This window comes from Rhipicephalus microplus, chromosome 2 (genome assembly GCF_043290135.1).
Source record: "Rhipicephalus microplus isolate Deutch F79 chromosome 2, USDA_Rmic, whole genome shotgun sequence".
Classification (NCBI taxonomy): Eukaryota; Metazoa; Arthropoda; class Arachnida; order Ixodida; family Ixodidae; genus Rhipicephalus; species Rhipicephalus microplus.
Window position 1 is genome coordinate 15,390,659 of NC_134701.1, and position 15,521 is coordinate 15,406,179.

A 15,521-nucleotide genomic window follows, 5' to 3' on the forward strand; every position below is an offset into this window, starting at 1 on the left:
TTCAGAGTAACATCGGCGAAATTCCACTTTGAATGGTCTGTTGACGCATACGTCGAGCGGCTGCAGCACACTCGTCAGGCCACCGGGAATGACGGCCAAGTCCGTACGAGTTGCGGCAACTCGGTTCTTGACGCGGTCGGTCAAGTGGCCCCTAAAGCTGTCCAAAACAAGGAGGGCTTTCCGTTGTAACAGCCCTCCAGGTCTGTTTGCCCAGACGGTCTTAATCCAGTCAACGACCAGTTCCTAGGACATCCAGCCCTTCTCTTGCGCACGTACGACGATTCCCTGAGGGAACTTCTCTTTTGGGAGAGTCTTCCTTTTAAATACGACGTACGGCGGAAGCCTCCTGCCGTCTGCCGTGATGCACAACATCACAGTGCACCTTTGGCGTTCTGCACCAGTCGTGCGCACAGACACACTTTTCGCACCTTTTAAATCCACTGTGGTGCTTTCCGGTGCATCGAACCACACAGGTGTCTGGTCCGCATTCCCAATTTGGGACAGGTCGTATTCATGCTCCCTCCTGAGAGCATTCACGAAGCGATGAAACTTAATGACGTGGTCTTCGTACTCGCGCGGCAGTTTTTGGCAAATCGTCGTTCGGCGCCGAATAGAAAGCTGGTTACGGTTCATAAACCGCGTAGCCCAGCCCCGACTTGCCTTGAATTGTGCCGGGGGTATTTCCATGTGGCGAGCGATGCTGAGGGCTTTGACGCGTATCCGATCTGAAGTCCGACGACACCGATCTGAAGTCGACACCGACGACACCGATCTGAAGTCGCGCTGCCAACGTATCGACACGATGCTAGGAACGATGCCAACAAAGAGGCCGCACAAGGCAAATATGGCGGCGCGCTGTCAACAGCGTGGTCGGCGCGTCGGCGGAAGTAGAATAAAAGCGGAAAAGCGTGCAGCGCCATCTGGCTGTAAATGAACTAACTACACTTTTCTGGCGGGACATTTTGAACTTTTGTTTTTTTTTTTTCGAAATATCCGCTTTCAAAGTTGGGGTGCGGCCCTTACACGAGGGCGGCCCTTACACGAGTATATACGGTACGTCCACTGCAGGACAAAGGCCTCTCCCATGTTCCGCCAGTTAACCCGGTCCTGTGCTTGCTGCTGCCAATTTATACCCGCAAACTTCTTAATCTCATCTGCCCACCTAACCTTCTGTCTCCCCCTAACCCGCTTCCCTTCTCTGGGAATCCAGTCAGTTACCCTTAATGACCAGCGGTTATCCTGTCTACGCGCTACATGCCCTGCCCATGTCCATTTCTTCATCTTGATTTCAGCTATGATATCCTTAACCCCCGTTTGTTCCCTAATCCACTCTGCTCTCTTCTTGTCTCTTAAGGTTACACCTACCATTTTTCTTTCCATTGCTCGCTGCGTCGTCCTCAATTTAAGCTGAACCCTCTTTGTAAGTCTCCAGGTTTCTGCTCCGTAGCTAAGTACCGGCAAGATACAGCTGTTATATACCTTCCTCTTGAGGGATAGTGGCAATCTACCAGTCATAATTTGAGAGTGCTTGCCGAATGTGCTCCACCCCATTCTTATTCTTCTAGTTACTTCAATCTCGTGGTTCGGCTCTGCGGTTATTACCTGCCCTAAGTAGACATAGTCTTTTACAACTTCAAGTGCACTATTACCTATCTCGAAGCGCTGCTCCTTGCCGAGGTTGTTGTACATTACTTTCGTTTTCTGCAGATTAATTTTAAGACCCACCTTTCTGCTCTCCTTGTCTAACTCCGTAATCATGAGTAGCAATTCGTCCCCCGAGTTACTCAGCAATGCAATGTCATCGGCGAAGCGCAGGTTACTAAGGTATTCTCCATTGACTCTTATCCCTAACTGCTCCCATTCTAGGCTTCTGAAAACCTCGTGTAAGCACGCGGTAAATAGCATTGGGGAAATTGTGTCCCCCTGCCTTACACCCTTCTTGATTGGTATTCTGTTGCTTTCTTTATGAAGCACTATGGTAGCAGTTGATCCCATAGTGATTGAATGCCTGTTGTTTGATTGAATGCCTGTTGTTATATAACAGGATAGAAGGTGTGCTACGACTTCATCGAACGCCGACTTCAGGGCTTGAATATGTACCAAGTTTCCATCTTCTATGAAGTTGATTGAATAGTGGTCATTAGACATCCAATTGTGGAGTTGCATTGCTGCTTGTGACAATATATTGCTTGATTGCTGGCATAACTCTTTAGCGTGCTCAAGGTTGTCGACACCAATGACAAGGTCCTAAACATAGAAGTACTTGCGCAGGATGATCGCAGTTTCATCATACTGCTCCGTGAGACTTTCAAGATGGTGTTGTAATGTTGCAGCCAATAGGAACGGCTTTGATGTGACTCTGAACGGCATGCGCATCATCCGGTAAATCGCCATTGCTGGAAGTTCTTCACCTTTTCTCGGCCTAGTTTCATACCAAAGAAACCACACAACATTGCGGTCGTCCTCTGACAGGTGTTTGACTGCCTTTTCAATATCCACAATAAGGACTATGTTGTAAATGCAGAAGTTGATCGGCAAATCTGTCAGCTCTGGATTAAGTTTCGGACCACTTTCGCAAACATTGTTCAGTGAGAGACGATCCTTGGCACTGGATGATGCCTCGAACACCACCCTCATTTTGGTTATCTGGCTTTCTTGTCGCACAACTGCTCGATGTGGTATGTAGCACACCAGACTTCCCGAAGTACTGCAATGCTTGTGGACTGGCTCTGCATAGCCCTTTTCTATGTATTCTCTGATGCAGGCGTCATATTCCATTACCATGGAATCTCCCTTCAAAAGGCGCGTTGTTTGGGCTCCAAGACGCTTTGCGGCGCACTCGTAGTTGTCGTCGAGCTCACCAACCATAGGTCTCCAGGAGAAAGACTATTCACCTACCACTCTCAAATTTGACGGTTTCTTTGATGTGCTGTTGGACTGCGTCTTGGTGTTAAACTCGGCCATGTTCCTTGATGCCAATGTGTTCCCAGAATGACCTCAACTGAGTCGATATTTGTTTGTTGGTTTGCTCACTCACTGCTACTCGCATTACGCCAGCAGCAGAGGGACAGACTCTGATGACATTCGTGTGCCGGCCTGGCTCTAAACTGTCCATATTGTTACGGGGTCGTGACGTGGGCGAATGGAGCACACTGTGAGTCGAATAAAAAATTGTTTATTTGGGCGAACTTGTGCCCAGTAAATGGAAAGTCCTACTACAGTAGCAGTCTTGGATTGACAGCGGCGAACGGAGCGTCGGCCGTCGATCAACTACTTACAAGCGGCGAAGTGCGTCGGCATTTATACTCTTGTCATCAAATGTTCTAGCATTATTGCTGGCAGTGACGTAGGTTCTAGAATAATCTGTAAAGTTCGCGGATCGGGCGTGATCTTATCGAAATGATCTACTACAGTCCTGAAGCTTCTCGAAAACTGCAGGCGCGGTTTGGGCTGAGAATTGTGTAATGTATTGGGGCGATAACAAAACTTGAGAAATGGAACGTGGCAATATGAATACAGTCTCCACTGCCATCAGCTTGGATGTTAGACCCCCCTTACTAACTCTCAATAATAATCAGCACTGATTAGAAGGTTAATGTTTTCACTTCCGTCACCTGTGCGACGTCTGCAACTGGCAAGCCCCATTTTGACTGATTTGTGGGGTTTAACGTCCCAAGACTACGAGATGATTATGAGAGGTGCCGTAGTGGAGGGCTCTAGGAGTTTCGACTACCTAGGGCAAGCCCAATTTCAAAAGTTCAAATACAACTGACTTTGAAGGTGTAGCCATGATATCTGCGCAGATGCAGAAAACCTCCAAGGCCTCCACTCAAGTTCATTTTCCGTCATACTGGCTTCGGAGCCACAGCTCGACCTGATGCGCCTTCGTGCAGTTAATAGCCGACTTGTCCCCAAAAGCACCGACTCTGAGCTCCTCTTCCCCAAGCACCTCTAATTGTAGTCTTTGGGAGAGGTTGCGGTCCGTTAACAGCCACCATCTAGGAAAAGCCTCACAAGTGTACATTTCGGCGGTCCTTCTGACAAAGCTCGCGCAGTCTGAAGAAGAAACTGATACCCTTTGGTGCACATAAAGTTCTCTTCTGAAGCTAGAGAAGACCAACACAATGGCTTGTCCAGTCACTGGGGGAGAGGATGTACGTTCATCAGCGCTGTGGTGTCCTTTGAAATGAGGATCACACATAGCCGTGAAGTGTCTTCCACTACAGTTGGCACACCTGAGTCATTTGGCCTTACAGCACTCTCTTGATGTGTGCCCCTTAATTGTGCAATGGAAGCGTCTGTTCTCACACTTCAAAACTTTTTTTTTTTGTCAGCTGCCTACATCTCTGTGTCGCAGTTACTGGTTTCGCATTCACTGGTTACGAACAGACAACCTTTTCTTTCCTTGGTCATAGTATGCAATGCCAAAGCCCCGGATATTCTGGCCACTTGAAAAGTGCTTTTACAGCTTTCTATAGGCGATTCTGCACCGATGACCCTAGGTGCTTTGGCCTGCTGTATATTTTCCCGTGCTTCAAGTTCGATTCTCAGGAAATGCACAAATGCCTTCAGATCACTGCCTCCTGCGGTAACACCCCTTCTCCGGTAGTATTCGAAATTAACGTATGCCGGCACCTTTTTTTTTTTTTTTTTCAACGGTCAGGAGTAACGCTCCGTGCGTGTTGACACCTATGCCGGGAGAACTGAGACTTCCTATACCCATCTCTACTTCGTCAACAAGGCCTTGAAGTTGGCTGAGGTTCCACTAGTCACACACTGACGTGATATTGAGCAATCGGCCATGTGGCCCTCAATGATGACTTCTTTTCGACCGAAGCTTTCCTTCAGCAGTGAGAGCCCAACTTCATAGTTTCCTTCAGACAAATCGAGATGTGCAACAACGACAGCTGCTTTTCCTGTTAGGTAGCTGTTGAGGTACTTGAATTTGTCCACGTTGGAGAGGTGGTTAGAGTTTATTGTCGAGTTGAACCGACTCTAAAAACCTTGCCACTGCTGAAGCTCGCCGTTGAACTTAGCTATTTCCAATTTTGGCAGCTTTATGGTGGGGGCCACTTGTGGCCTGTTATGGCTGGATTCTCTTTGATCTAAGGAAGTGGAGGTGCAATATAGCGAAGCGGTCACTGGTGCAATGTTAGTGCAGCTAAGCATGCGTAGCATGCACTGCACTTTGTTCTTTGCTGCCCTGATTCTTTCTTTATAGTTCTCGGAACATGCAATTCCCTCTTCTACTGCATAATATTCTACGCGTTTCTAAATTTCCTTATCTAATTCCTTGAATGAATTTTATTCAAGAGTGAGAAGGTTGCTCTTTTCTTCAAGCTCACCCTGTGATGCCTCATCCTCCATGGCGGCGATGCCGTTGAGAAGCTTTGTAGTCGACATTCGGACCACGACCCTTTCACGCTAGATTCTGTCAAAGTCCATCTTTGTCTGGGTTTCTATTCCCGGGTTTCGTAATAGCAGGGAGGCAAAAAAACTTTCTTTGAAAAACGATGACGAGAGTCAAGACGTCTTTTCAGTATAAACGCATCACGAAGACTGAATCTATTCTACAGTATGTACACCACTCTCCTCGAGAGAGAAAGGAAAAGTGAAAAAAATCGGCAGCATATCCACGGAGTGAATGATGAAGAGTGGGGCGAAGCATTCGTCCGCCCATACTTCTTGCTTCCGTCCGTCCATGCATCCGTCTGTATGACCGTCCATGCGTCTAACCGCCCGTCTGTTCGTGCGTCTGTCACTGCGTTCGTCCATGCATCCGCCCCCGCGTCCGCTCATCCGTCCATCAATGCATACGTCTGTCTGTCTGTTCGTCCATCAATTCAACTCTCCAAGTACCACCATCTCGCATCTTTTCATCATATATTCCCCATAGAGAAGCACCGCCATCCAGCGGACATTCCAAGGACTAAACGAGAGGTGGCACACGCACACTTTCTTACGGCTTGCGCTTCGGGTCTACTTCCCATCTTTAACCACCTCGAGTTCATGTTATACTAGTTCACTGTATTCATGGCACTGCGGCCCAACGCTCGCTAAACCTTTCTAAAACCAAGGAGGTTACGCCCAGCGAGTATAACATAGCAACCTTGTCCTGTCAGATAGTGCTCAATGTACATGCTAATAGCTGCTAATGAAAAATGAGAGACAGGAGAACTCGGCTTTTACTTTCTTACGGCTTGAGCTTCGTATCTACTCCCCGCCTTTAACCACCTCGAGTTCATTCATGGTATATACCAGTTCATTGTATTCATGGCACTGCGGCTCAGCTCGCTAAACCTTTCTAAAACTAAGAAGGTTACACCCAGCGAGTATAACGTAGCAACCCTTTCTGGTTAGATAGTGCTCAATGTACATGCCAATGGCTGCTAATGGGGATAGCAGCGGGCGCGTTAACTAAAAGCCAAATGCTCCTGTCTCTCATTCCCCATTAGCAGCCATGGGCATGTACATTGAGCACTATTTTTTATCGTTCAACAACGCACAGAATAAATCTCTCACCGGCACCACCTTGGAGGACAGAATGTTATACTTGTTACATACTACAACGGCTACGAGGGACGAACGGGTGCAACTATAAGAAGCTTCGCTCCTAAAAACAATATGCAGAGAAACACAAGTATACATATAGTCAGAAAAAGTTTCCCCTGCACCCCGCATTCGCAACGTTTTCCAGCAACTAAGGTAGCTAATACTGTCGGTCCCTGCGGCATTAAGTCTTTTTTCCAAGGTGGTCGTTTAGCTTGTAAAGACGTGCCGATGTCGAGAACGCTCTTCCCTTTTTCTGGACCACTTGTTGTCTGCTTTGAAAAAGGCCGCTGCTGTTGCAGCCTGCAAACGCGTCCTCCCCAAGTTGCCCCTTTCGTGCTCTTTTGCCGCGGTTTGCAGGTTCTTCAACAGACGTTCAATTAACGTTCCTCAAAAGCGGCGGTTGGTTTCCATTTTGCGACAAACGCAACATACATTGCTTACATTTAGTGAAAAAAAAAAAACGAAAATCGAATTCGCTGCAGTAATTTGTCAGGTGTGTATCACACGGTAACTCGATTGATTAGCACAGTTGTAAACAGGAATGAACTCTGGTTATGTTGAGTGCCACTCATTTTCACTGCATGCTGAACTCTGACCATGGACTGCTAGCTCAGCGTACTTCAGAAAGCCGCACCGGTTGTCTGCCATCTATTCGATAGTAAACAAAATTGTACCGGTGGAATCAATCGCTTCGCGTTTACAATAATGCTCTAGCAGTTCAACAAGTACCAGTCCCTCGTCAGGGTGAATTCGCAGAACGAAGGGTGTTCGACATGCACACTCCAAAAATGCATGACCTCCTGAAAACGCTCCTTCGAGGCTGTAAAGTCAGCCTTTGTACTTGCGTGCACGGCCTCACATGGCGACATTTTTTTTTTTCCTTCTGTGAAAAGGCCTCAAAAGCTTCTGTAATTCGTACAGACGTGTTTTGATACTGGTATCATCCAGCAAGTGAAGCTCAGCGTGACCAATTTAACACACCTTTCTCGAACTGCCTTTACGTGCTATCTGCACAGCAGTCCCGCACATGGTCGGACCCCTTCCACTAGCAAGTGGGGTGTGAATGAGCGTGACCCCAAGCAGTGAATTCATCCACCATACATTCTGCACACCACAACTGAACGCGCTGATCCTTGTCCCCATAGTCCGAGGAAGCAAATAGCACCCTTTTGCATCTTATTTGAAGGGCTGATAAATATGTGTGATAGCCCCTCACATTAAGCAGCAGACAGCTGTCAAGGCATATAATTAGCAGTTTTGAAGCTACAGGTGTGGTGTGACAAAACAAGTAGTTGGAGGATCGCAAGGCCGTAAATAATTTTGACCCCGCAGTATCATTCCCTATGGTTCAGGCCAAAAACCCAGGAATGTTTTCAGAAAGTGGTCACAGCGTTATCAAGTAGTCCCGGGCAAGTTTCCAGCAGCACTACTTTCACAAACGGAGTGAAATTTCAGTGTCCTGGTGAGATTTAAACTCCTAGAGCGTGCTCCAACTTCCCACCTTTTTATGGTGTGTAAGTGCTGCCATCTATGAACACAGAAAGTTCAAATCGGAGTTGCTTTGGAGCTGCTGAGGCCTCTTAAGCAGCTAATTTAAAGCAGGCTCAGGCACATGTTTTTGCACACTTCACCTGCATTCAAAGATAGCAGGCAGCTTATTGTAGCTCTGTAAGCAGCGTGTTACCCATATTGTCTGCGTGCACTGTAAGCAATTCACAAAATCTGTGACGAAATTCGTGACATCACAATCAAGCGATCCTTTTCCTTTGATGGGAATTTAACTCAAGCAACAGTGAAAAGAACATCAACTAGTGTACTTCATCACAATATGGCTCTAGGTAAATTTGGTTGAAGCCATGAAACTAATTACTTTCTCCCTTATAAAAATTTGACAACATGCTGGCTTCACGACAGCGAGACCTCAAGCTTAATTTAGGTTCTACATTTATTGAAGGGCAAAGAACAAATTAACAAAGCTACTTGCACTATTAAGCTAAAACTAATAGTACGAGACAATGCAATTTATCAAAGGCAACCATGCGATAATGCTAGAATGCTAGAAAACTTTCAAAATCATATAATGTCCCGCATGTAAAGCTTCCTTTTTTGCTCTGTAATTGTGTAGATAAATATTCAGATTCAGATTCAGTTTTATTGAGCATTTTCTTTACAAAATTTTTTTACAAAGAAAATTAAAGATAATTTTGCCTTGACTAAACATGTAAACAGAAGCTCATTCAAAATATAACACTTCAATAGACAATTGAGTGACGCCTGTTTTTTTTTTTTGTTTTTTTTTTTTTGAAAAATAGCGTTAGCCTGGGACATGCAGAAGCGACAAGACCAGCACTGTTTTTGCGACGATACAGTACGCATCAACATGCCAGCATTAATTGACACTATGTCTGGCTGTCTGACTGCCGAAAGTTTGACACTAATGTCGTTGATTATTCTTCAGTGTGGCCTAGATGGGTTGTGAATTCATAAAGTTGTTTATAACGTTAACAAAACTTTTCCGAAGGTGATTATCTAGTAAACGACCAACGTGAATGCACGAGCTTCGGCAGAGAGAGAGGCGGCGCATAACTAGCACTTGCCCCCACGCCTACTCTTGAGGCCCCGCGGGCCATGAGGGTGTTGAACGCGTACTGTCCCCTTTCCCAGTAGTGATACAGCACAGCTTTATCCCCTTCCCCCCAAGAAAGAATCCTGAGGACACCCATACACGAGTGGTGCGTTGAGGAAGAGGCGCTGCACAGGGGTGCAACAGCGAAAATAGAATTTGGAGCAATTGTTTGGAGCAAGAAAATGTTACTTTTGGAGCATTAAAATCCAAATATGCAGCAAGTGAGGAAAAAAAAACACGAATATTTTATCACAAGAAACTAAATTTAGAGCGATGTGAAAAAAATATTACATTTAAAAAAAAAAATATGCACAGACCATTCAACATCCCCGAAATTCTGACGAGCGAATATTTGCACCGCTATTTTAATGGAAGTTGCGTTTTGAATCACCCCACTGACCAAACAATGCTAAAGTCCACATTAGCATTGGTGAAGCCTATCAAGTCCTTTGATAAACTGAGGATTGAAATGTGGATCTGCCAAGCTGGGGACCTTGAGATTCTTAAAACTGAGGGGAAGGGGTTGCAAAAGCTTAAATGCTTCAAATAGATTGCCAGTAACATTTTAAGGCGTCAGCGATAACATTACTATTCACAATTATGCGGCGTATACATGCATGAGTAATTTAACTAGCTGTGTTGTGTCCCATGACTAGTGCTAACTGCTACATCCAAATACTCACGGGTGCAACAGCCAAAATAAAATTTTAATTTTAGGAGCAGCATAATGTTACTTTTGAAGCCCCAACATCCAAGTTTGGAGCAGGTTACGAAGAGCAAAACATTCATTTTTTATTACAAAAGACCACATTTGGTGCAGCATGAAACAGAAGCCTTACATTTAAAGAAATATGTGCGCACCATTAAACATGCTTTAAGTCATGCACTGCTATTTGAATAAAATTAGTATTTGGAACCACCTCACTGAGCAAATCATGATAACGTCTGCATTAACATTTGGCACATCGAACTCTGTGAATTCAAATGTGGATCTGCCAAGCTGGTGACTCTGAAATTCAGGGAATTAAAGGGGCACAACTTTTTGGCTTGCTTGCAGGGCATGTTCGTCCAGATAAAGTAACCACGGCGCGTGCTTGTTGGCCCAGCGACGGCACAGGATATCTATTGCCGGGACAACGCAACTTCAAGACAGAAAAAATTTTATATACTATTGATATTGTTATGGTGTCGTGACGTGGCCGAGGACAGGAGACTTTATGTTGGGGTTTAACTGTTTATTTAGGCGAACCCGTGCCCAGTAAACGGAAAGTCCGATTGCAGTAGCAGACTTGCACAGATAGCTGTGAACAAAGCGTCGGCCATCGATCAACTGACAAGCGGCGAAGCGCGTCGGCATTTATACACTTGCCATCGAATGTTCTAGCGTTAACGCTAGCGGTGACGTAGGTTCCAGAATAATCTGTGTAGTTCGCCGAGTGCGCGTGATTATCGAAATAATCTACTACAGTCCTGAAGCTTCTCAAAGACTGCAGGGGCGGTTTGCGTTGAGAATCGAGTAGTGTATTAGGGCGATAACAAAACTTGCGAAAAGGAACGTGGCATTGCCCCACTCTGAAAAAGGCATCGTCCCAATGCTTTAACGGAAGATGAAAGCACAACAATAATGCAAGAAAGTACACAAAATAAGTTTTGATACAGCAATATTACATAAAAAAACACTGTTTCAGTTCGTTATCGCACATGAAGCGGCTTGAGGCGCGCCGCAAGGACGACTTCAGGTCGCGATCGGCGTTGTTGAGAGTTCGTAATACCGTGGGTACAAACTCGTAATAGAGTAAGCTAAGACGTCGAACCACCCTGTACGGTCCGAAGTACTGTCGCAGAAGCTTTTCACTGAGCCCACGTCGGCGTATCGGCGTCCACACCCAAACACGTTCGCCGGGCTGGTATTCCACGAAGCGGCGTCGAGGATTGTAACGGCGACTGTCGGTCGTCTGTTGGTTCTTGATACGGAGGCACGCGAGTTGTCGGGCTTCTTCGGCACGCTGAAGATCTTCACACACATCGAGGTTTTCTTTATCGGTGATGTTGGGTAACATAGCATCGAGCGTCGTTGCCAGGTTCCTTCCGTAGACCAATTTGTATGGAGATATCTGCGTCGTCTCTTGCACTGCCGTGTTGTATGCGAAAGTCACGTACAGAAGAATGACGTCCCACGTCTTGTGTTCAACATCGACGTACATTGCCAACATGTCGGCGATGGTCTTGTTTAGCCGCTCGGTGAGGCCGTTGGTCTGTGGGTGGTACGCTGTCGTCTGGCGGTGGTTTGTCTGGGTGTATGCCAAGATCGCTCGAGTTAGGTCAGCAGTAAATATCGTTCCTCTGTCGGTGATGAGGACCTCCGGGGCACGGTGATGTAGGACGATATTTTCGACGAAACATTTAGCTACTTCAGATGCACAGCCTTCGGGCAAGGCGTAGCGGGCGGTCTCCGCATTGCGGATGAGATAGTCGGTAGCTGCCACGATCCACTTGTTTCTGAAAGTGGACGTCGTAAACGGCCCCAGTAGGTCCATGCCAATCTGCTGGAATGGTCGGCGAGGTGGTTCAATGGGCTGCAGAAATCCCGCTGGCATTGTCGGCGGTGTCTTCCGTCGCTGGCAGTCCCGGCATGCCCTCACATAACGAGTGGCGTTGGCGGTAAGACGTGGCCAGTAGTATCATTCTTGTATCCTCGCGAGCGTGCGGGATACGCCGAGGTGCACTGCCATCGGATCGTCGTGCAGGGCCTGCAGAAGTTCTGGTAGCAGAGCTGAAGGCACCACAAGAAGGCACTTTGGCTCGGAGTGGTGAGAAGTTTTTCTTTTGGAGAAGACCGTTTCGCAAGAAGAACGACGGAAGTGCATGCTTGAATACCTTCGGTACTTCGGCAGTCCTTCCTTCGAGGTATTCTATTGGGGCCCCAAGTTCCAGGTCGGCCCGCTGTCGTTCAGGAAAGGCGTCGGCAGTTAGCGTTCCCAAGAAGTAGTCGTCATCCGGGTCGTCGGGCGGTGGTTGGTCGACAGGCGCACGAGAGAGACAGTCGGAGTGGGAATGTTTCTTGCCGGACTTGTAAACTACGGTAATGTCGTATTGTTGAAGTCTCAGGCTCCATCGTGCGAGGCGACCTGAAGACTCCTTCAAGGTAGCTAGCCAACACAAGGCGTGGTGGTCGCTCACAACTTTGAAAGGCCTGCCATAGATGGAGGGGCGAAATTTTGACGTAGCCCAGATGATGGCACGGCACTCCTTTTTTGTTGTGGGATAATTGACTTCTGCTTTGGATAGCGATCGGCTGGTGTAACTAATAACCCGTTCGAGTCCGTCAGCCCTCTGCATAAGATTGGCGCCGAGACCTACACTGCTTGCGTCAGTGTGTATTTCTGTCTCGGCGAATTCGTCGAAATGCGCAAGTAACGAAGGCGTCTGGAGGTGATGTTTTAACTCCTAGAAAGCGTGTTCCTGCGGCGTTTCCCACTTGAACTCCACGTCAGTTCTGGTAAGGTTAGTGAGTGGATCGGCGATGCGGGCGAAGTTTCTGACTAATTGCCTTTAATAGGAGCACAGGCCCAGAAATTGGCACACTGCCTTCTTGTCAATGGGTGGCGGGAAGTCGGCGATGGTCAAACCGTAGGCTAGGCCTAATCAGCGTTGGTTGCTTTTCGGTGGCGGTCGGGGATGATCGAAGTCACAGTTTTGTATGGAAACAACTTAACTCTGAGGTATGGGCAGTGCTTTTAGCACTGAAATGATTGTTCGCGATTCAAAGCAATGTCTCCGTGCGAGCCCGTGAAATCTCGTTAAGCACACGAAACTTCAGTCAAGGTAATGCACATATTCTACATGGCCTGAAACATATCCGACAAATTTTCGTGATGCCGCTGTCTCTTCATAGTTTTTTCTTTTTGTCTGCTTTTATTTTGTTGGCAATGCGAGTCTTTCAATTGAACTCCTGGAAATTTGAATGATAGTGAACACATCGCATTGCATGCTTTGATTCTTGGACACACGAGCCTGCATGCTCAACACGTTTTGTGCTAGTGTAGACAATGAAAAAGTTTGTTTCGGCTTGAAGGCCCATATTTGTGACATCGGCGACTTACGTTACCAGAGCTTTATGCTGTAGCAAGAAATTAAACTTCCAGAAATTTTACATGCGTAATAGGCGCGCCCTGAACCTGGCACTGAACTTTCAGAAAATAAAGTATGCCTATTAAGCAAGTAAATACGGTGCTTGTGTTTTAGAATGTAATTGCATACCACCTTCTGCACTCTTCCAAATGATGTCACTACTTCATTCATGACTGTTGCAACATTCCTTTTCTGCTTTATGTAGTGTTTCAAATGGAGTAATACTACTTTAATGGTCGGTGAATGATAACAATGAATGGTTCGAGCGCTTACCGGTCCTATTAATGGAAGGTTGAGTAGGCTGCCCAAGATGGGTATTCTACGGAGGAAGTTTATGACAACTGGGAAGAACCCGCTGTAGAAAAAGAGAAAGAACAACACAAAGCTCTTAAACATCAGTTTGAACAACTAGAGTTGCTTAAATGTACTTCTTTCTTGGCTAAGTCAAACTACTATTTCTGGATCGGCACAGTTTCAGCTCAGTAGTGCTTTCTTGTAAAAGTTCTGTTCTTTGCATTTATGATGTGTTGGCTACATGCAGTTGTTACTTAGGAACCCAGACCATTTGGTTCTTCTCACTGACAGCAGCACAGAGGTTTTGATTCCAGCAGCTTTGATACTGACAGGCAGAGTACAAATGTTTCTTGTTACTAGGCTCCCACAGTACATGCTCAGCATAAAGGTTGGTTGTAAACTTTATTGTGATACGTCTTTCTGTCCGCATTTTTTGGTTAGGGAAGGTATCTTGTCACTCTACCCTTGCAGTACAAAAGAGAGAGAGAGAGAAAACTTTATTTGCATAACGCGGAGCATTACAAATAGTTGGGTGCCAATTCCAGAGCTACGCTGGCTCAAGCCATCATCTTTACCCCTTGGACCAGCCAGCAGTGATCAGCAATGGCCGAGCTGGACAACAGGGCCTCCCACTGTTCCTCTGTGTTGTTCATGTTGTGGTGTTCTTTATTGTGATGTGTACACTCCCACGTGATGTGAAACAGTTGATGTGGCCCCACACCACGGACATATATCTCTGTATGCTGTGGGGTAGAATACATGTAGCCTGTGTAAGTTCGTGTATGTGTTTGTTTAGCAGTTCAAGGCAACAAGTTTCAAACAGACACCACAAGAGAAAACTGGCTCTGCACATACTGTTTGATGCATATGAATGCCAGGATGTAGCCATTTCCATTTGGAATTATTTTTAGAGAGTGGGAATGCTTCCACTTAGAAACATTACTGTCACAGTACATAATTTAATTAAGAGGACTTTTAGTCCAACTATATATAATTATAGAAAACATGAAACGCACTGGCTGCAAGAGGAAAGCAAGAGGAAAGGCGACAAGGTCAGTGTTTGCACCGTAATAGATGGCTGGCTGTTCTTTGCCCTTATACGATTACATTCACAAAGGAGCAGATCAATGTAGACTGAGAGAACGATACCTATTCGTAAAGGTTTCATTGCAAGAAAAGTTTTGAGGCCTATCCACATTTTAAGCTGGGTCCCACTCAACACCGGCCAACACGAACCTCACAGTCATTCCTTTGATGGCACAGCACTCCAAAGAAAATTCACAGACAGTGGCAGCAGATTTCCCTTGAGGTGTTATTTTAAGAAACTCCATGGTCTAAAGAATATTCCACATTCATCACCATAGCCCTGAGGGGCTGTGGTGATGTACATCCATTACGACAACAAACCTAGTCATCATCATCATCATCATCAGCCTGACTATGAAATGTGCCCATTGCAAGATAAAGGCCTGTTCCACCCATGTTTCCTTTATTTCCTTTAGATAAGGTGGAGGACAAGACTAAAAGCTCAGGAGCGTGACGAGGTCCTGACCCCGTTCACAAGTTGACAAAGCAGCAGGAATGGCAAACAATCATGCACTACAAATATGAAATAAACATATAGGTATAACATCACAAAAAAGAAATACAAAAAGTTTATGAAAACAGTGCTAAGATAAAAAGAAAGTAGTTCAAATAAGGTCATGAAGTGGCATGAACATGAAAAGCAATAATAAAAAGGAAAGAATGGGCATAAATTTTTAGAGATGTATCATTGAGGATAATGTATCAGTTGGGCAAAGTGTTTAATCTGACAGTTTTGTTTAGAGAAGGATCGAAATTTTTGCAGTTCAAAAAGTTTAACAAAGAAGGTAGTCTGTAGGATAATGATTGTTTGTCATAAAAAGTTCTTGGGGTG

The 15,521-nt window shown here is 45.9% G+C and overlaps 1 protein-coding gene across 5 annotated transcripts in view; it reads right to left on the reverse strand.

The window, feature by feature from the left end:
- Positions 1 to 15,521, reverse strand: part of LOC119169206 (vesicle transport protein GOT1B) — a 176,301-nt gene that overhangs the window by 69,093 nt on the left and 91,687 nt on the right. For 4 of the 5 annotated variants that reach the window (XR_012893485.1, XR_012893486.1, XM_037420319.2 and 1 more), the window contains one exon: positions 13,583 to 13,664. The exons of the other annotated variant lie outside the window; for it this stretch is intronic. Coding sequence is in view for 2 of the 4 variants with exons in the window: in XM_037420319.2 (XP_037276216.1) it covers positions 13,583 to 13,664 (82 nt within the window). In the remaining 2 variants the exon portion in view is untranslated. The remainder of the gene's footprint in view (positions 1 to 13,582; positions 13,665 to 15,521) is intronic. 5 annotated transcript variants of the gene reach the window in all.